The following is a 21607-nucleotide window of genomic DNA, read 5'->3' as shown; positions in this document are numbered from 1 at the left end:
GTTAGATTTGGAGCAGAAGTTTTTGCTACTAAAGGTGTACTTCTAAGAGACTTGCGCTGAAAGATTCAGCTAAAAGAACAAGATGTATTCACAGAAGGTCAACGAAGGACATCGAAATGAATTACAAAGCGGGGTAAGATAATGTCGAAATCAGTGGAGCAGGTCATCAAATAGAAAATGGTCAAAGATCTAAATTGTTTACTACCCCTTCGTACACAACTTATGGAGTCTATTACTACGGTAACTGTCAGGAAGAGGAGTTGATGTACAGGCTAGTAATTAACATTTTCAATAGGAATCAGTTAATCGATCGAAGGTCTTAAGACTAACGCCGCGTGCTTCGCATGCTGTGGCCTTGAAACGAATGGTGGTGAGTTGAGTGATGACGTGAAGATCGAAGGCTTAGTTTGGGTAAGGGGCTGCTGGAAAGTTACATGTTCGGTAAGATAAGCCAACTAGATTATATGTATACTAAGTCCCGCAGCATAGGGCGTTGTAAAGACTGGTTGGATGGACGTGGATAGAGAAACACACCCGTAAAGACAAAGAGAATTAAACGGATAGGTCATCTCAGTACAGTGTTACGAGAACTCGTCCAGAGAGTAGCGGAATGGCACGAGACAGAGGATATTGCCAAGAGCGCGGTGATTCATGGGACAAATCATCGTCGAGATTCTTGGCACCTACAGACTTCCGGCCCCATGTTTCTGGTATGATCCGGGCCCACCAGATTCCACCTTGCAACAATTTCCATCAATTTTATAGAATGTAAATATTCCGAACAAATTCGAATTACAATATTGCAATCAAGTTATACGCCTCCGGATTAGATTCAATTGAAGACACCGAGAAATCAAAGACGTAAAGATGGCTCCAGGGCTAATTATTTATTACCATGTGGCCTGCTAGAAGAAGATCCTTCCGAAGAAAATAGGAGCCTTTCAAGGCTAATCAATAAAAAAAACTGCAATTATGTACATCTTACAGGGTCATGCGACTCAAGACAGTGTTGCAATGATACAGTGCGTATTCATGCATATTGCGTCTGCCTAGGCAGAGAATGATAATCTGGTAAACCAACTTATCTTGACTCATTACTGCTCATGATGCGAAGATCGGACCTCGGTACCGGAGTACGGAGGATAGACTAAGATCCGACCTTTGTTTTGTCCGATTCTGATTTGTTCATTACCCAAGATAGGAACATGGAAGCCTAATACGTTGTTACAGCCTCGAAAATCTTTGGCGCTGGTAAATTTCTAATCAATGAAATACGGTGTAGAGAAGATATTCAGGAATCAGTTAGTGTTATTTAATGTAATATACATATGCAATCCTGCTTATGTTACAAGGCGACCAGTTGTTTGAGCTATGTAGGCTTAACGTACAGTAGCGTGACCTAGTGCCGTTCCTAGCGTAGAATTCCAAATTGCTTCAATTTCAGCGGTATGACGTTAAAATAGTACGTTTGTCGCTATCTGCGCCACGGCACCTCTCCCGGGTCCCCGTCCCGTCCCGAGCCCACATCCGGGAGAGATGGGCACATGCCACGGATAAGCTTTTATGTGGGCTTGGTTGTGTACAGTAAGATCCAGAGTGGGTCTCCATTGCTCTATTAAGCACGTACTCGCATACCATCATGAACCCACTCTCATCGAAATTATACAATTGCCAGCCCAGAATGCTGTACATGGCACATGTTAAGCACAAGTCGGAACTACGCGCCAATGAGCTTAGGGTCTTCGGAACGAGCTCGGCTGGAAGTCAGCAGTGTGAGAAAAACACGTGCGCAGCTCATCTCGTCGCTTGGTATAGCGATATGGCCATTAATTTCCCACGCGTGGCGCACCCGGCGACACGATAACTTAACCGGCCACTGGGCACAAACCTTCGATCGAGGGTGGAGATCCCCGTGAATATAAGTCTAAGATGTTATGAAATATGACATCCTCTTCTATCTCAGCCATAATCTAAGTGACAGGCCGATAATTGGTTTCAGGGGTGCGGCCCTTCATTCTGTCGGCGATGGTATAAGAAACATTGTAGATATTTGCAGCGGCACGGATGCATAGTTTGCTGGAGGATCGATTAACTTCAATGGCAATAATGATGGGACTTGCATTGTTTGTTGCTGCGAAATTACATGGAAAATGTAGAAGGTGGTGTTGTGTGGGAAAAGTGATCGTGCGATGTGATGAACCGCGTTATTCATATTCTTCACATTCTCCCCCAAGCCCTATGTATAACAACTGTTCATCTCGGCAGAGTACAGCTCTGCCAAAGCTAGTCTTTTTACTTCTCCTTTATGGTTCCTCGGAACTGGCTTCTCCGCTTGCACTAGGATGACTCGGGACGGCTTAATTACTTGGTGGTCAGGCATTCCCTCACAAGTTTTCCCAATCGTGTTCCAGATTTCTTCGAAGGAAATCTGTGGAGTTTCCTGCAGCTCCAGTATGAGACAGACCACAGAATAATTTATGCCAAGCACGATTGCCGTCTTGACAGATACATGACTTTCGATATTCTTTTCAATTGCCGATGGGTCGAACAACATGTCTTTGACCACGATTATATTGTCTGGTCGGCCTTCATATTTCCAATGGTCTGGTTTGTTGGGGTGCTGGGAGAATAAATCACCTGATGAGAATATATCTGCGTCTGGAAGTGTAAGAAACACGGGTTGAATGTCGATGGCTTCATTGCGCTTGATAAACTGCATCTCGAAACGGTTTGGAGCTTTTTCAACCCACTTGATGCCATCCTTCTCGGCATTTATATTGAGATAATTCCAGTCCTCAGGGTCAGTTTCAAAACTGACTAAGTAGCCACTTTCAGTTGTACCCCATAGCGTAGCTAAATGGGTACGATCGATGAGCAAGCGAGCGACATCCCATGATAATGGAGCTGAATCGACAAGATGGTCAGTATGAAGGGTCAACATTAATTCAAGCAAGCGAGACACTTACCCCCAATCCAAAATATTTTTCGTAGTCTCGTGAGTTGCTCAAGCAATGCTTGGCTATCTTCTATTAATGACAAAAAGCTTGGAAAAACAATTGCATCGTCACAGCCAGCTTTTTGTAACCAAGATGCAGCTCTATCCCCGCTATATTCGCTTACGTGGAAAGGCAGGAATACGACGACGACGTCGAGAAAGACCGCAGCTCCAATACCAGCAATCATGCTCGTATAGCAGCAACGTAGGCCGCAGAATCGTCGTGAACGTTTCTGGGCATGGCACACCGGATTGTGATGTTCAGACACCTCTTTTCCTCGGAAAGGAGGTATGCTCTGACCTTCATCCATTACGGCCACATGAGCATTGGTCCATACTCTGGCCTTTGGAAATCCTGTTGTTCCGGACGTGTGAAAAACCTGTTCTCAAATCAATATTACTATTAACACAATGACGCTTTCGCAAATTGGACGTACAATGATTGGATCCTGAGCAGCATCGGCAAAAGTTTTTGTATAAGGAAAACTTGGCACTTTGCCAACCCCGATCAATCTCTCCACACTAGGGATCAGTATGGTTGGCAAAGAGTATATCTTTGGCACGTTAGGAGACTCCTCTTCTGTAATGAAAAAGACCTTGGCATCTGCGTCCTGGAATAGTCGGGCCATGGCAGAAGCATCGTTGACCAAGGTGCAGAAGAGGATCTAAAAGCCCATCTCTTAGTATTTATACAAGACAAGAGATCAAAGTGAGTTTTTACTTTATATCCACATTTTATGGCCGCAACCAGCATACCATAGTGACGAAGGTCAAGGAAACCAGCAAAAGCAATTGTATCGAAATGCTTTAGCCCGATTTGACTGCATATCTCACTCATCCACCAGGATAATCGATCGATTATTCTAGCAAACACTCCAAAGGTCAATTCATATGTCTCACCAGAGTAATGAGGTGCTTCTAGGAACTCTGCAAATACGCGATCCGGGTCACTTTGAGCGATAGCATCTATGGTGGTCGGCAGCAGTCTTGGCAGATAGGTGGATGTGTTGAGTGATTCATTAGGCGTGAATCCGCCATGGGCTTCCGTAGGATTCGACATTATTTTCTCAGAAAAAAGGGATGATGGTGAAAGGATTTGATGGAACAAATTACAGGCATAGGCACGAGAGGTAGATTCACAGCTAGATAGGGCTATTCGTCGGTTACCTTTCCTTGTCCCTCGGTTGAGTCCAGTCTGACAAAAAACCTTGCCCCTCTCAATTCAAAGTGAATAATTATAGTGGCTTAACGTAAAAATGAGGTTTTAATGCATATTACGGTTCTAGACACAGAATATTCCGACGCTAGAGGACATGGGTTCCAAATACAGACTCTTCTGACGCCAGGGAACATATGACCTACGTACTGACTAGACCTTGACAAAACCCGTAACGGCCCCAAGGTCAGGACCCAAACCCGAACCCGCAAAACCCATGGGGGCCAAAAAAACGGGTCAAAAACGGGTTTTGTCGAGATCTAGTTCAGACTATTACAACGCTAAAGAACGTGAATTCTAGATACAGATATTGAAACGGTAGAGAGGTTCCAGATGTAGACTATTCCGACGCTAGAGGACAGGGATTATAGATACAGATGTTACAACGCTAGAGAACATAGGTTCCAGACGTAGACTATTCCGACGCTAGAGGATGAGGATTATAAATAGATGTTACAACGCTAGAGAATTTAGATTTCAATGCTGATGTATATATTGATATAGCGGAAGATGTCAGCGAGATTGCGCCATTCCAACATCTCCATTATACCCAAGCCGAGGTCGCAAAATTCTAACAGCCGAAAGATACCTAATTACTAGCCGTCAGGACCGGTCAGCACGGTATCTACCCTGTCCCAAGTTTCACCGATGGCAGCTCAGAGATACAGTGAAAGGGAGGGTAGCTTATACATATGCGTATGGTAATATAAGAATGCGAACTACTTGACAGTGGCAAGGCATCACCAAAGGTTTAGGAAAGGTATCATTTCCTTCAAGAAAAAGTATTGGATCTGTCCTAGTAGACTGTCAGTCAAGATTCTTGATTAGCAGGAGCGTCACAACGAGCATGTCCCAATCGCGGCTTCTTTCAACAGCGGATGGTGGCCCAGCCTCGCCTCCCCCTTCCAACTTTTGGCAATGGCTCGCTTTCGGCACCCTCCCTCAGGCACCAAGTTTGGCTTTTGTAGTGCATCACCAATCTTCTGGTTGCCTCTCTAATATTTTTGCTCCTTCCACATCATCTTCGACTTCGCCGTCAGATCAGCTTGGGTTCCGCTGCTCCTTCGGTCAACTGCTCGATGCCGTCGAGAGATTTGCAACCATTCTTTACGCCAAGGGCTTGCGCGAGGGTCATGTAGTCGCTTCTTTCATTGGCAATGACCGTTCGGTGGAATGGGCTCTTCTTCTGTGGGCATCGTGGAGGGTTGGCGCTGTTTTCGCACCAGTGGAGCCCGGCCTGTTGGGCCGGAGCACAGAATTGAGAGAGGTTTGCAAGCTGTTGAATCCCAAAGTCGTGGTACTTAATAATTCGACAGACATGAGGTCGTGGATGGAAAACGACATGGGAGATGAAAACAAAGTAATTCGGCTCACTTGCGGTGAAAACATCGACAACGACGGAAACAAGTGGTCCTCGATTGCACACTTGACTTGTCAACTGAATTGTTCATCCTCTCCACCGCTGCCCGTGTCGGGACCGACGCAGCCTGCTCTTATCATGTTCACATCCGGCACGACTAGTACACCAAAAGGCTGTCGCCTTACTTTTGCCAATATTCACGCTGAAATTGCAGGGCATCGCGCATTCGCAAGTAGTAGCTGGTCTTCCGCAGCGAGGTTCCTCGTGACTACCAGCGTCTTTCGGCCATTATGCTATCTTGGGTGCTTGAGCTCGTGGACTGCTGGCGGAAGTGTCATCTTTACAGCATCTACTTTCGACCCAACGGCAGTGGTAGAGGGGGTGAAGGCGGAGAGAGCGACGCACCTCATGATGGTGCCGACGCAACTGCACGCGCTGATAAACGAATTCGTGCAGCAACAGCACTCTCTGGAACACGAGCTCCTGTTCGTTACGTCAGCAGGCGATGTTTCAGAGAGAGAGCTGATCAGTAACGCTCGACAAGTCTTGAAGCCGCGTCGATTCGTTCCCCATTGGGGCGCGACAGAAGGTTCGCCTCTGTTTGGCTTTTCAGTTATAGAAAACACATCGGCCTCACTCCCGATGTTGGAAAGTGGTGCTACAGGTATCGGCCGCGCCTTACCAGGAACCAAAGCGAAGATTTGCTTGGCAAACGAGTCGCCTCCAACGCTTGTGCCAAGGGGGACCCGGGGCGAGCTTCACGTGTCTTCTCCTGCGTTGATTCAGGGGTACCTAGGCGGTGTGTCAAGCTCCAGCTTTTACGAAGATGCACAAGTAAATTGGTTCCGAACTGGCGATTGGGCGGTGATGAATGACGAAGGTGTGGTGTATGTAGTTGGGAGGATCAAAGACACGATCAAGTGTAAAGGAATCGGCCTATTTCCTCCAGTGATTGAAGGATATCTAAAGGATTTCTTCGGCATCCAAGTAAGTTGGTCACCATCAAACAGTGAAATGATTTCCATATTAGAAGACAGGGAGACCATATCCACCGCCTTATGGGACAGCGCAGCTTCAAATTCTAATACGCCTAGTAGGCAACGGTTGTTGGTGTTCCTGACATCGAGTACGGAGAGAAGCCTGTTGCTATCTTGATTTCAATGCCACCAAAAATCGCAGATGAAGTGGACGGTCATCCCACCAAGACTAGATTGAGCTCATCGAATCATACCAAGTCAAAGGGAACCGAAGCTATTCGGCGAGCGATGATTCGTTGCGTCTCAGACCACCTTGGTACAGAGTATATGCTGGGAGCAATTTATACGCTTGAAGAGTTGGGATTAGATGACTGGCCGTTAAATATCTCAGGAAAGCTAGACAAGAATATGCTTCGACATTGTGTTGTAAATAAGGCAATGGGAAGTGGCTAAATTGAGTTGTGTTGTACACTCACGGCCTTCCATAGTACTCTAAGCTTTTTTTTGTGCAAGCAATTTCGCGCTCGAAATGTCCTTTTTTGATTGTTCACATGGGAATTTGCTCTCAACCCCTGATAATATGGATGCACTAATCCAGTATCATTGAGATGGTATTATTAACGCACAAAAGAAACAGTAAAGAAACAAGTAATTTTTTTTGCTCCCCCCAGCCATAAAATATATACCCTATCAATACGATTAAGACATCCATGGATTCGATGCTCTTTTTTCTTCTTCTTCTTCTTCTTCTTCTACTTGATACGGTATGGTCAATACTATTACAGTATTTGGAATTTCCACGACGTAACTTTAGCTGAAGGTATCTAATAGAAGATGCTCTTGTTAATTGAACTTGTATGTTACACCTAGGCCCAACACCCGATCAAGGTGAAACGGCTTCCAGAAATAAGCCATTTGTTTTGAAAATCAAGGTGACTTCAAGAAATTATCATTGGACGCCACAATCATCATGTTGGGGGCCGATGATGAGAACCTAGAGGGCCTCAACTTCTCTCGTCCGGAAAAATTAGGGACGGGCGCTGTAGTAGAACTATAAAAGAGAATAGATTTCCGCCATAGAGTACAGTGGTCAATCTAAAAGCTACTACTCAGCTAGTTTGAAAGGCCCTTGAAACTTGCACGAAATACTTTACTTGCCACTATATCCAAAATGGTTGATAACTCTGGCACTTCCGGCTCACGTGTTCATCACTATCTCCAGCGTGCGTATGCTTTGGCTGAGAGCTCAGAGGCGGAGATTCTGTATGACCAATGGGCCGATGTCTATGACACCGACAACGCAAATGGCTACGCTTCCCCCCGGCGCTGCGTGGAGGCTGTTATTAAAAACCTCTCACCCGCCTCTGATAAGCTAAAAGTCCTCGATGCTGGCTGCGGTACCGGTCTCGTGGGTGACTGTCTAGCTGAAACATCCCTGCAATTTGTCCTTGACGGGGTGGATCTTAGTGCCGGTATGTTAGCGGAGGCACGGGGAAAGGGTGTGTACCGGGAGTTAGAAAGGGCGAATCTGAACGAAAAGATCGCAAAGCCGGATGGGAGCTACGACGTTGTTGTTTGCGTGGGCACACTGACAAAGGGTCATGTCGGGCCTGAGGTGTTAGCAGAACTTGCTAGGGTGGCTACGAAGTCTGGATTAATTGTTGCTACTGTGCACAATGATATCTGGGAAACCGGTGGCTACAAAGCGAAAATTGAAAAGTTGCAGAATGATGAGATAGTGCAAATTATTAGCGCGGAAGAATTTGGGATATTGGAGTGGAAGAACACAGGAGGAAGGATGCTAGTGGTGAGGAAGAGATGATATTTGTGTACCTAACCACACCCATAGAAATTAAAAATTTAATCAAAGATTTTCCCTCTAGTTATTTTATTCTTCTAATACTAAGAAGCCTAAATGCAAGTATGTACTGATAAGGAAACCGGGCTGATAGCTCTACATGCTTCACAGGAAGGAAGGAGATATATGAGGTATTCAACACCACACAGCTCCCAACGCCATATTTTGAAAGTTTTTATTCAATTCTCATAAGAATTCACGATGATGTATTTCGCTTCTATCGTGTCTCCTATTGAACGGCGATGAATACGCTCTCCGCTTCAACAAGCTTGTCCCCTGCGGAATTTGTGAGCTCTGCTTTCATAATTGTGTTACGCCCTTGTATCTCTTCTATCCACGCCGTCACACATACGATCGATTCTGTCGTGGCTATTGGGGCCATGAAGCTAATGTTGAGAGATGCCGTGACATTAATGGCGGCGAAGACGTAACCCATTTTTCCTAGAGCGGTATTGATCTCATGAACAATGCTGAGGCTCTCATCAAGGAGGGTAGCAGTAAGACCACCGTGCAGAACTCCCTGGTACCCCGAAGTGCTCTCTCCTAGGGCAAAGAGTGAAGCAACACGGGAGATATGGCGTAAGGGGTCATCAAGGTGAGAAGGGTCGGAGGGACGAAAGAGAGAGAGCATGTGGCGTAGGGGGGGGCGGACTTTTTGTATCGTTATAACTACCGATGGTCTTGTTGTTCCTTGAAAGGCAGCTTCCAATGAATTGATCGTGCCGCGGACTAGCAGGATTGAAACACTGTGGGATGAAGGGAATAGCCTGCCCGTAGCCGGGCAAAAGACTACAGGAGGCGACAGGCGAGGAGTCGTAAATGAGGCGCGAACACCAATCAAAATTGCTGAAGTAGCTCATGGCAGATGAGAAAAGGTGCAGAGGAGTGTTTGGGGGATTCAAGCTCAATGAAGGAGAGAGGACGCGATGAAGGGGCAAGATAGAACGCATTTTGGAGTGCTGTAACGGCGTAGAGTCATCATTGACTAACTGTGCCGCTATAGATGGAGACGACGATGATGATGAAGGTACTGTCGTGGAAGGTGTCGATATGGTAGATGTCGGGGTAATAGATGTTGTATTTGTCGAGGTCTCCTGTAAAATCTGGTATAAAAGGGACTGGCTGAAAGATCTCAGGTTTGGGTGACGGAATGCTACCATAGCGGGTAAACTAAGGCCAGTCTGGGCGTTGAGTCGGTTTCGCACCAGTATTGCATTCAGTGAATCGATTCCAATGTCTTGCAAGGGGAGGTCAATTTCGACAGCATCGGGCGACATATGCTCTAATACCCTGGCCACATTTTCTCGGACCATGGCCAGTACGATTTGGGGTTGCTGGTTCGGAGTAGCCATGATCAAGGCGCTGCGGAACTCATTTGGCGGACTTGCTTGATTAATAGCAGTGGCGGCAGTGGCGGCAGTCGCCTGAAGGGAATGAGTATGACTGATGTTGAGGTCTGGGTGCACAGGCTCCCGCTGGAAGGCGTAGGTCGGCAGGTCTACACGTTTGCAGTCAAAGGATTTGAAATAAGCAGACCAATTAATGGATACGTGGCGTATGTGCAGTTCGGCGAGACTCTTTTGGATAACGAAGGCAGCATCCTTGTTCCGAGTAACTGACGCCAACCAAGTAGGTGCATTGGTGGAATCACGAATATCTTGGAGACACGCGGCACCCATACCGCATAACACTGATTGCGGTCCTAGCTCCAAGAAGATATTGATATCGTGGTCCATCAGGAGGGTTTTGATTCCGTCGCTGAAAAGGACAGCGTTGCGTACCTGCTGGACCCAGTATGCAGGTAGCTCTAGTTGGCCAGGAGCAACTGTTTGGCCAGTCAAACTGCTCACGATGGGGATAGTAGGGGGATGGAAGTGAATTGAGTCTGCCATGGCATAAAAGTCAGCCAGTATATCATCCATATGGTGGGAATGAAAGGCATGGGAGACGCTCAGAGAATGGCATTTGCGGCCCTGGGAGGCAAAGTGAGCTCGTAATCCTTCGAGGGCATCTCCATCACCAGAGGCAACGGTTTGTGTGGGTGCGTTGTGACAGGCAATATCGACCTTTTTACCAAGGTGTAAAGTTTTAATGGCTGCTGCTACTTCAGCAGCACTGGCTTCCAGTGACATCATGCCCCCGATAGTTGTTACAGCCTGCATCAAACGGCCACGAGCGGCGACTAGACGGCAGGCATCGGCTAGATTAAAAACGCCGGCGATGTGAGCTACAGCCAGTTCACCAATGCTGTGGCCTAGCAGCACGTCGGGCTTCACAGCCCAGCTAGTCCACAGTCGCCACAGGGCCACCTCTAACGCAAAGAGGGCGGGTTGGGCGTAGTCGGTTCTTTGCAGCAGCGTGTTGTTCTTTTTGTCGCCATCATTATTAGAAGCAGTCCACATGACATCCAACAGGGGCGGCTCTAACTCTCCGCTAAAGTGAGCAGTGATCTCCTCTAACGCCTCGCGGAAGATGGGGAATTGTTTTGCAAGGTCTTTGCCCATATTCGGAAATTGGCTACCCTGGCCAGAAAACAACATGGCCAGGTTATATCTTGCTGGTTGCGCCTTGTCCTCTGTCCCTGATTTGGTGGATGCCGTAACGGAAATGGATGCTAGCTGGTCTATCAGCTGCCTCTTATCGTGCGCTACCAGCACCTTTCGCTTTCGAAAATGGGTGCGTGTAGTTGCCAGTGAGTAAGCCACGTCATGGAGAGAATAATCAGCCATGCTGCTACTACTCAAGTGTAATAACAGCTTTTCGGCTTGTGCTCGCAACGACGCATCGTTGTGGCCTGATAGCAGCAACGGAGCGAAAGGAGGCGTGGCAATATCATTACCATTTGTATGGGCATGATGATGGTTGATCGCATCCGCTGTTGGCGATGGCCACTCCTCAAGAATGACATGGGCATTGGTGCCACTTATACCAAATGCGCTAACACCTGCCCTTCGCCGCGCTGTCTGTCGCCGCCACGGTCGGTTCTCCTGCACCAACGCCATGTTTGCCTTCTCCCACTCCACTGCTGGCGTCGGCTTATTCGCCACGTGCAAGGTCCGTGGTAGCATCTTGTGCTGCATTGCCAACACCACCTTTAGTATCCCAACAAGACCTGCGGCTGCTTGGCTATGGCCAATGTTAGACTTCGCAGACCCGATCCATAATGGCTCTTCGCGGCTACCATCTTTAAATACTTCTGCGAGGGCCACGCCTTCGATGGGGTCTCCGAGCTTAGTTCCAGTACCATGGGCTTCGATGTAATCGATATCGCTCGCCTGTAGTCTCGATGCTGCCAGTGCAGTCCGAATGAGCCGTTTCTGTGCTGCTCCGCTAGGCGACGTGAGGCTAGCGCTGCCCCGTCCGCCATGGTTGATCGCCGAGCCACGCACCACCGCCAACACTTTATCGTTATCACGCTGTGCATCTGACAACCGCTTGAGCACCACTACTACAGAACCCTCACCCCATCCCGTGCCCTCACTGTCAGCCGCGAACGCTCGACATCGTCCATCTGCCGCCATTCCCCTGAGCCGACTAAATTCGACATGCACCCCTGGTGATAGCATCAAACTAATCCCACCAGATACCGCCATGTCGCACTCGCCTTGACGTAAAGCTGTACACGCCAAATGTGTCGTTACCAACGAAGACGAGCAAGCTGTATCCACCGTCATGCTCGGGCCTTCGAGTCCAAATGTGTACGAAACACGCCCAGACATGGTCGCGGAAGCTGACCCTGTCCCTGCATATCCGTCAAGATCTTCCAGCTGTCTGTTGCTTGCGCAATCACTTTGATATGCCGGAATGTTGCTGATCCCAATAAATACTCCGGTCTGGCTGCCACGCAGTTGTTCACTGGTATAACCAGCACGCTCAAACGCTTCCCAGCACGTCTCTAGCATCATGTATTGCATCGGATCTAACGATCGTCCCTCTCGTGGTGAAATTCCAAAGAATCCTGCATCATAACAACCAAGCGGGCTGCTGATAAACCCTCCCTGACGACAGTACGACTTGCCCTTCGCGTCTGGATCGGCACTGTAGATAGCCTGAGCATTCCACCGATCCTTTGGTACTTCACTGATTGCATCACCGCCGTCTTCAAGCAACTTCCAAAACTCATCCGGTGTCATGATCCCCCCCAGGAAGCCGGCATGCCATAGATACTATAGCAATGTTTTCGCTATCATGCTGCACAGAACCAAAGTTGATCGGGTCTGTTGTCAGGCCACCGGTCTTATCTTCAACCAAGTGTGCTGCTAATGTTTTGATGGTGTAGTGTTCGAATAGTTTTGCTAGCAAGATCGATTGCCCGAGCAATTCCTCCAATTTCGTGTGTACCCTGACGGCACGTAATGAGTCCCCTCCGATGTGAAAGAAGTTATCGTTGACATCGATACGGTTATGACCAAGGACATTTGACCACACGGCCAATATATCGCGCTCTAATTCCGTGACAGGCTTTTCAATAACGTTAATCTCCGTCACTGGATCGAGCAGGCTTTTGCGGTCGATTTTGCCATTTGGTGTCATTGGTAATCGGTCGAGTTCCACGAAAAATGACGGTATCATATATGCCGGTAGCCTGTCCGCTAACCATGGTCGGAGTAGTCGGTCAAGAGTAGCAGGTGTTGCCACTTCTCCAACCTTGGGTGCATTCGCGTACTCAGTCAATGTCTTCCTGTCTATTGGTTCGGGTGCATGAAGTGTGAGATCAGGAGTTTGGCCGGCCCGCCAAAACACAGCGTCAAAACACCACACATCGCCGGAGCGGCTGGGCAGGAGTGCCAACTGCACAGTGGACTCTCTAGCAATGTCCTGAAGAATACGTGGATGAACCCAAGATGAGTTTGTGTATGAAGCATCGCCAAGGATGGCCCCAAGTCGACTGTACACACCGCGTAGCCGCCCATTCAAAATGTTGTTCAAACGCAGTGGATTGCTCCCCTCCAGCACATCCACAAGCCTATCCTTCAGGGAGGTCAAATCAATCTTATCTCTCCAATTAAGCTCTATAGGCCACATGCAGACGTTGTCTCGCTCTCCGATGTGCAGGGTGACATCATATCGATAGAGAGTCATCTCGTTGTCATAATCACCGTCGCGCAAAGTGATATCGACGCGAGTTATCTGAGGAAATAGATTGGCTAGATTGGCAAAGAAATCAGGCGAAATTACCAATTCTCGTTCGTCTCTTACCGCATCTGCGGTGTAGCTGGCCATCTCAGCGGGAGAAAACTGGCGGTTTGTGCGGAAATGCATTACATCGCCATGAAAGATGTCAAGCAGCGCCAGGCTGCGCACGTCACCTAGGTATATGCGACCCCTTTCAACCGCCTTAATGGCCCAGTCGAGGAATGAGACCAAATAGTCGATGCTAGGAAAATACTGGAGTACTGAATTGACGATAACAGTATCGAAGGCATCTTTCATCACGGGAAGGGCGTGAGCTTGACCATGCTCGCAGATGACATGCGGAAAGGACCCAAGGTGACGGCGCGTAAACTCAACTGCTTTAATCGAAGCATCTATAGCGTGGTAGACCTTGCAGTGCGGTGCGATACTGAAGAGCATCATTCCGGTACCTGAGCCAACCTCGACAACCCGCTCTGGGATGTAGGACAAGATCCGTCGGACAGAACTTGACTGCCAGTCGCGCATTTCATGGATAGTGAACGGGGCGCCATCGTAACTGTTACGCCAGCCAGCCAGGTTGAAGGCGGTAGAATGGCTCACGACATCTTGGTCTGTGGCTCCGTAAGCATGATCCCATGCGCTGGCCCATGTTTCAATGCTGCAAAGCTGATCCTCGTCACTTGCCTGTGGAAGCTTCCGGACACAGTACGCAACTAACCGCTCGTCACGACTGACTACCACCACCCTGGAGATATCCGCGTGGGCGGTGATCGCTGCCTCTATATCACCTAGTTCAATCCGATAGCCCCGAATCTTGACCTGGTCATCGGTGCGGCCCAGCACAACTAGCTTTTCGGGAGCTAGAAAGCGGGCTATATCACCGGTTCGGTAAAGAGTGCCAGTGTAAGAAGGGCTATCCAGGAAGTGCGACTTGGTGAGGTCAGGGTTGTTACGATAACCACGGGCAACACCTGCACCTCCAATGTAAAGTTCACCTAGGCAACCTAGCGGCACTGGTGATAGGTCTTCTCCGAGTACGTATAGCGACATGTTGGCTATTGGGCTTCCAATGAGCACATCATCACCATGGCGTACCTTCCAGGTACAAGCCCACACAGTCGTTTCGGTTGGACCATACATATTCCATACAGAGTCACCGCAAGCGAGCAGGCTGTCTGCAAGATGACGAGTAAGCACTTCACCACCACACAAGATTTTAGACAATCGGGGTGTGCCTCGCCAGCCCGAATCTAGCAGCAACTGCCAAGTGGCAGGTGTTCCTTGCATCATCGTGATTGCATGACGCTTCATTAATCTAAGCAGGGCACCAGCGTCTCGGACTTGATGTTCCTGAGCGATGACCGTCCTTGCGCCGCAGACAAGTGGCAAAAATAGCTCCAAAACGGCTATATCAAATGAGACCGTTGTCACTGCCAATAATCTATCCGTTTCGTCGCATCCCGGGTCTCGTCGCATCGAGAATAGAAAATTTGAGAGCGCACCATGGCTGATCTCTACGCCCTTGGGCCTGCCGGTCGAACCAGACGTGTAGATAACGTATGCTAGATCCTCTGCTTGCACATCCAGTTGCAAGTTGCCGGTTTCAGCGTCTGAGGAGGTGCAGGTGTTGTTGTCGTTGTCGTTCCATATTTCATCGACACTCAAGCATAAGGCTGTCCACGGTGACAACACATCGACTGTAGTGTCCCGGCGGACAATAACCTTCGGGTCGGCATCCTCTATCATTTGGCTGATCCGCTGCATTGGGAAAGATATGTCAACGGGGACGTATGCAGCGCCCGTCTTCAGTACTCCTAACAAAGCCACAATCAGATCGACAGACCGATCCAGAGCTACAACGACCAAGTCACCGTGCCCTACGCCACGCCTGACCAGAACATGTGCAAGACGATTTGCGAGCACATTGAGTTGATGGAAAGACAGCTCCTTGGAGCCACAAACCAAGGCAATGCTCTCCGCGCAGCCATCCACAACATGCTCAAAAAGTTTATGCAGGCAATCACCCACTGCTGCGGCCTCGTTGATAGATTTTCGATGCGCCATTTGTGTCTCGTGGCTCGGTGTTACCGCTGTATTTGGTGATTTCCTTTAAGCGATGTGTCTCTGTTTGAGGGATTGCTTCGTACATACCCAGTTTTTTCGAGCTCTCTTCTAGTTAAGTTTGGTTGATTGTGCTGCGAGGAATTTCAACGAGGTTTCTCTTATCCACTGCTAAAATTATGTGTATTTTGTTGATACATATTCTTTGTCATGAATATGAAATATCAGCTTGATTGATGTAGAGTCTCCACGCTTGTATTTTCATACTGTGGTGGTAATGAATATAAAATGAATAATATTAATTTCTGTACCGCGTTTCTTTCAATCGGTTGATACCGGTGGGTTTTGGGACAAGGTAGATGCGGTATTGACCTTACGGCTAGTAATTAGATGTGTTTCGGCTGTCAGGAGTTTGAGTCCCCGGCTTGGGTGTAATGGAGATATTGGAAATGGCGCAATCTCGCTGACATCTTTCGATAGATCAATGTATACCTAGGTAATATATCATTGTACCCCTGTCCTCTAGCGTCGGAATAGTCTGTATCCGCACTCATGTTCTCTAGCGTTGTAACCTCTGTATCCAGAATCCCTGTCCTCTAGCGTCGGAATAGTCTGTATCCACTCTAGAACCTATATTCTCTATCATTTCTAGGAGCCTGGATTCAGTTTTTGTCAGCAGCGTCTCAGCAGCAAATCGGCCGGCCCGATAGTTGTGTTGTATTTGAGAATATATGTTTTAGTTTTCACAGCCCATCACCGCATCACGGATCCTTTGGGCGGTACCCACCCGTTTTAGAGGCAGTGCCATGAGTCTAGGGCTTGGAGGCATCCTGCGATTCAACCTGTAAGCGTGCTTTAGGGTCTTATCAATCGTACATGGCACAACCGAACCAAGCGGTGCCGAGGTCTCAAGTCCTGCAGCCTCGGCCTCTTTGTATAAGGGTTAGAGTATCCGGCACAGCTGAAGATCCTCCTCATTGTCCAACATTATCCACAGCGTGACGTCAGGCATTATGGTTTCCAATACCCAGGCCCAGATGGTAGGCGAGGCGCAGGAGGAAAAGAAGATAAGCAGCGTGAATGGCAACTTTGATATTGATCTTGACGCATCGCATGTTCTGCACAACTCGCTCGTCTCAATCCCTCTGACGGTAGCATCCGCTTCGGGCTCTTATGTTACTTTTTCGAACGGTCATCGCGTTCTCGATGCCTGCACAGGCGCCGCTGTCGCTATAATCGGCCACGGGGACCCTGACGTGCAGGCCGCCATCCAGGAACAGATGACCAAGGTATGCTACACGCACACGGTGGCATTTACGACCCCTGTCGCCGAGGCTCTAGCAAACGACATTCTCGAGGGAAACCCGCACGGGCTGTGTCGAGCCTTCTTTGTCTCCTCGGGCAGCGAGGCCATGGACACAGCACTTAAGCTCGCACGACAGTTCTACGTTGAGATCGGCCAGCCGCAGAGAAGGAGTCTCGTAGCCCGGCAGCGAGCATACCATGGCAATACGGTCGGGGCTTTGAGTGTATCAAGTCATGTAGCAAGGAGGGCGCCGTTCAAGGACGCCTTGATCTTGACAAACGTCAGTTACGTGAGTGCGACATATGCCTACCGTGGACAACTCGAGGAAGAAACCGAGGAAGACTATAGCGCAAGGCTTGTCAAGGAGCTCAATGAGGAGTTTCAAGCTGTTGGGCCAACAACTGTTATGGCATTTGTCGCCGAGCCCGTAGGCGGCGCCACAGCGGGATGCATCACGGCCCCGAGAGGATACTACCAAGGTGTCCGTCAGCTATGCGACAAGTACGGTATCTTGCTCATCCTTGATGAAGTCATGTGCGGCAGTGGTCGGACGGGCACGTACTTTGCGTTTGAACAGGAGGGTCCGGGCGTATACCCAGACCTGATCACCCTAGGCAAGGGGCTGGGAGGAGGGTATGCTCCCATGGGGGCGGTGCTTGCGCACAAAAAGGTCATTCGCGGGCTGCAGAGCGGTACCTCTTACTTTGTGCATTCGCATACCTATCAGGCTCACGCTTTGAGTTGCGCCGCCGCCCTAGCTGTGCAGAAAGTACTTCGCCGGGATGGCCTGGTAGCGCGGTGCGCGACTAAGGGACGGTGGCTCGAGAAGGCGCTTAATTCAACGATAGGCGAGTGCAAGTACGTGGGCAACATTCGCGGAAAAGGCTTGTTCTGGGGAATTGAGTTTGTTAAGGACAGGGCCACTAAGGAGCCGTTTGAACCAGCCCTTCGCTTTACGTGGAGGATGGTCGATGAGACTTTCCGGCGTGGACTGTCGATTTATCCCGGGGCGGGTACGGCTGACGGAATCAGAGGAGACCATGTCCTAATTGCGCCGCCTTATAATGCGTCGGACGAAGAATTCGAGGAGATGATTAGATTGTTAAGCGAGGCCTACGGTACGGTTGAGAGAGAGGTAGAGCTGGCTCTTGTGGCAGGCAAGTCTAATGACAGATAATTGTACTATACGACTTCTTTCATCATCATCAAGTCTGAATAATCTGCAATCCTATCATCCTGCTGTAATTCCCATAATTTTAGTGTTTCTTACAGCATATACCACTGCATAAATCGATACTCTAGGCACCTTCATCTCATCATTGCCTTCTAATCTCTTTCCTTCTTTCGTACATTATCTGTACGATGATGCTCGCCCATAAGCACAAATATATCCTCTCCTTGATCTTCAATTATCTCATTGATCAGCTCGATATAGTCACCAATTATTTAAGAATCTCCCATACACGGGAAGGCAGTACTTTAAGCCTACAGGTTTAATCGGCTTAGTTTGAGTCACTATAGTCGCATCAGTAATACTAGTAGCTGTCTGTAGCTTTATCGATAGGTATTTGAAACTACTATGGACTTCAAACGACACTTTTGAATCGTAGTTTGAGCAATAATACTGAGAGAGAGATTAAATCGAGAAGCTTTAGTAGGCACCTAGATACAACAATAAGTATTCCGTTAGAAACTTCTCGTCGCATGAGATACCAATTACGTTGTTGAAAGTGGAATCTTTTATCAATATACCTTCGCGTATCCTCCAGATTTAGAGCTTCCGTTCTGACAAATGTTCCCAGATAACCGCTTCTATTATTACAGTATCACCGGCGATGAATTAGCAAGATAGCGGTTACCAGCATCATGGCAAGAGCAGAATCGAGAGTGTACTCCTCTTTACTGGCCAATATATGCTAGGGATTATCACAGGGGATATAGTTAGCAGGAACAGTTGTCTTGTCATAAGGAGAAGACGAGGAGCAAAGAGCGATTCTTGTAGGAGACATGTATAGATCTATCGACTTTTGTCATTAGGTTGACTAGCAATTGTTTCCCATAGGTTTATAGCTTTTCAAGAGCCTTGACCTCTTGTAGAGCTCGATCAAATTTTGATATCAGTGCACGCTCATCCTCCAAGCCCACACTAATCCTCATGATATGTTTTGCTATTCCATGTGATTCCGCCCAGTCCAATTCGCAAGCATGTGCCAGCTGAGAATAAGGTAGCACAAGCGTAAAGTTGGCTCCGATGCTTGGTCCTTTGCATAGGTCAATAGTATCGTAGAAACGTATCGCGCTGTCAAAACTTTTAAAGACAAGACTGATCAAGCCGCCATACCCACCTTCGGGTCGTCGGTATTGTTCGTATAGGGAATGGCTGGGTACCATGCTAGGATAGTTGATATGTAAGATTGAGTCGTAGGATTTGAGGAAGTTGGCGATTGCTAGGGCATTTGTATTTGATTTTCGTACGCGGGCTGGAAAGTCGAGACAATTTTGGAGAAGAATCTTTGCGTCTAGAGGAAATAAAAGATCCTCATGTAACAAGGTAAGCTTCGACTTCAGGAATCTATACGATTTAGACTTTGAGTTCAAAACCGCGCTACACGCAGTAGGTCAGTAGATTCCTTAGCATGCTACAGCGAGAGGGAATCTTACCTTCCTCCCATAACATTGCAAGCCCCGCTGAAAGTCTTCGTGAGACTAGTAATAACAACATCAACATAGGGCAGGACATCAACATTGATGAAGGTTCCTATTGTCTCATCACACACCACAGTGAAGTGGTATTGATCTGCGAGGGCCCGAATGCGACTAAGGTCCGGTGTTGCGCATAGAGGATTGGATGGAATCTCGCAGAAAAGACTAGCGATTGAATGGCCAGATTCTAGTGATGCTTCTAATTGGTCCAATTCTTCTGATGTACCTTGGGAATAGAATGTGAAACTCTGGTACCCACTTGCCCTAACACACCTAGGTGTCGACCCATATGGCCATCTAGCAATTTTCAGTGCTGCCCAGGATCTCGTAGCAGAAGGAAGTTATAACTAACCCAAATACAATTGCTCCGGAGGATTTTGTTGGACCTGGAACTAGTATACTTGCCAGGCTGTGAATTGCGCACATACCTTTGGGGAAGAGGTAAACATCTTCTGGGCTGACTGTTTCTCGCCTAGGTTGGCTCGGAGTAACAAGCTTTGAAATAACTGTTTTAATAGTCTTTTTGGTGTCGGTATCAGAATGATGCCACGGCTCGGGAGGTATCATTCCGCAATCGTGTCTAGTCGCACGGCTTTGTAGGTCAGGGACCGATGACACTGAGCTCAAAAACGGGAATCTCTCCAGGCAAAATTCTGCATTACGACTGGAGATTCCATCCCCCATGTCTGCCCAGAACTCATTGGCACATTGACTGTACTGCTCGGAAAAGAGAATAGCACTAAAGCATGCCCAAATGCGATTCGCTTCCGATACTTTCTGGTTGAGAGAGAAAGATACCTCTTGAACTGTGATCGTGGGTCCTTGGCTCTTATGAAGGTACTGGCGACATCGGTTTGCCGCATCTTTGGAAGGAAATACCATGCATCGTATATGCTCCGGGGCCCCTACCCTGTTGAGAACGGCTTCATTCAATTTCTGAACACAAGCATGCTGGTAGAACCTTGGAAAGGTTAGTGTAGCTCAAAGTCCCCCTCGCCCTGATTCAAGTAAGGGGTTTATCGTACCTCGGGTAGTAGGACTGCAGTTGTCCGACAACAACCTCGTCACCCGCCATGTAATCTACTAGGTTCTTCCATGTCGGAATAGAGGCGCTCACGGCCTATATGGCCTACATGAGTACACTGATCAACCTATGATTGAGTAATACATACATGTATGTCTCCAGGTGGCAGAGATGTCCCGAGTGGGAAAGATCGAGGCTCTGAAGCGGTCATATTCAGTGTTGTTGATGTTGACATTGACGCTGACATTGACGTTGACGTTGATGATGATGATGATGATGATGATGATGATGATGATGTTGATATTGATGTTGATGTTGATAATGTTGTTGTTATTGTTGTTGTCGAGAAGGGATGAAACGCAGGGCACATGCTTAAGTCCGCTTCTCCCTCATCACAAGTACGAAGCGGGGCCGAAAAAGTTCCGGAGACTAGGTATGACAAATAGATGTGTTTGATGGTAAATTATGCAGCTTGCGAGACCCTAAAAATATTTATCTCCCCGTAAATATCGAGTATTTGGTGGCGCAAAGCTGAAATCCACTCCGTTGGACTTCTGAGTGTAGTAGCAACAGCGAAATCGTGTTAATTGATGACGTGTGACCTAGTAAGAGCTAGTATACTAGTAGGCGCTAGTAATTTATGTCAGTAAGCACTACTAACCTAGAAATTCAGAATCTCCATACCCGACTTCTTGGCCGTCGTAACGTACTTATCGCTCATTTATTATATTAAATTCAACATTTTTATTACGAATCGTTTTAATTTAATTTTAAAAATTGTAAATATGAATAAGTATTTTGTACTGAGTTTATATCTGACTACCTACGCCCTTACCGGTCCATAGACGAGAAAAGTGCACCAAGAGTATTCCACTGAGACTTCAAACATCATGTCTGGTTTTATTATTGTGAGAGACGCCAGCAATCATGAAGGTCTGTCTTAAAGCCCAGAATACACAGTCTTGCGCTTT

The 21607-nt window shown here is 47.9% G+C and overlaps 7 protein-coding genes across 7 annotated transcripts; 3 read left to right on the top strand and 4 right to left on the bottom strand.

The window, feature by feature from the left end:
• Nucleotides 1-2236: 2236 nt before the first annotated feature.
• On the bottom strand, nt 2237-3306 carry N7509_013140 (uncharacterized protein; the record flags this gene model as incomplete). The annotated part of the gene is made up of 2 exons (XM_056637777.1): nt 2237-2904; nt 2967-3306. The coding sequence occupies 2 exons, from the start codon at nt 3304-3306 to the stop codon at nt 2237-2239; spliced, it is 1008 nt and encodes a 335-aa protein (XP_056481284.1).
• A 1752-nt stretch (nt 3307-5058) lies between these two features.
• On the top strand, nt 5059-7001 carry N7509_013139 (class I adenylate-forming enzyme family protein; the record flags this gene model as incomplete). The annotated part of the gene is made up of 2 exons (XM_056637776.1): nt 5059-6558; nt 6669-7001. The coding sequence occupies 2 exons, from the start codon at nt 5059-5061 to the stop codon at nt 6999-7001; spliced, it is 1833 nt and encodes a 610-aa protein (XP_056481283.1).
• A 718-nt stretch (nt 7002-7719) lies between these two features.
• N7509_013138 (class I SAM-dependent DNA methyltransferase) lies at nt 7720-8370 on the top strand (the record flags this gene model as incomplete). Its single annotated transcript, XM_056637775.1, has 1 exon — nt 7720-8370. One exon carries the CDS (start codon nt 7720-7722, stop codon nt 8368-8370), a length of 651 nt encoding a protein of 216 aa, XP_056481282.1.
• Nucleotides 8371-8635: 265 nt separating this feature from the next.
• Nucleotides 8636-12308, bottom strand: N7509_013137 (uncharacterized protein; the record flags this gene model as incomplete). Its single annotated transcript, XM_056637774.1, has 2 exons — nt 8636-8949; nt 9080-12308. The coding sequence occupies 2 exons, from the start codon at nt 12306-12308 to the stop codon at nt 8636-8638; spliced, it is 3543 nt and encodes a 1180-aa protein (XP_056481281.1).
• A 217-nt stretch (nt 12309-12525) lies between these two features.
• On the bottom strand, nt 12526-15606 carry N7509_013136 (Acyl transferase/acyl hydrolase/lysophospholipase; the record flags this gene model as incomplete). Its single annotated transcript, XM_056637773.1, has 1 exon — nt 12526-15606. The coding sequence occupies one exon, from the start codon at nt 15604-15606 to the stop codon at nt 12526-12528; it is 3081 nt and encodes a 1026-aa protein (XP_056481280.1).
• Nucleotides 15607-16616: 1010 nt separating this feature from the next.
• N7509_013135 (Aminotransferase class-III) lies at nt 16617-18086 on the top strand (the record flags this gene model as incomplete). Its single annotated transcript, XM_056637772.1, has 1 exon — nt 16617-18086. The coding sequence occupies one exon, from the start codon at nt 16617-16619 to the stop codon at nt 18084-18086; it is 1470 nt and encodes a 489-aa protein (XP_056481279.1).
• An 887-nt stretch (nt 18087-18973) lies between these two features.
• N7509_013134 (uncharacterized protein) lies at nt 18974-20847 on the bottom strand (the record flags this gene model as incomplete). Its single annotated transcript, XM_056637771.1, has 5 exons — nt 18974-19514; nt 19571-19909; nt 19965-20573; nt 20638-20732; nt 20785-20847. The coding sequence occupies 5 exons, from the start codon at nt 20845-20847 to the stop codon at nt 18974-18976; spliced, it is 1647 nt and encodes a 548-aa protein (XP_056481278.1).
• Between the last annotated feature and the right edge of the window lie 760 nt (nt 20848-21607).

Source organism: Penicillium cosmopolitanum (assembly GCF_028827165.1).
Source record: "Penicillium cosmopolitanum strain IBT 29677 chromosome Unknown utg000012l:1.0-3308103.0:1.0-3310761.0, whole genome shotgun sequence".
In the NCBI taxonomy this organism is placed as follows: Eukaryota; Fungi; Ascomycota; class Eurotiomycetes; order Eurotiales; family Aspergillaceae; genus Penicillium; species Penicillium cosmopolitanum.
Note: the sequence above shows the minus strand (reverse complement) of the source record. Positions and strands in the feature narration are given on the sequence as shown.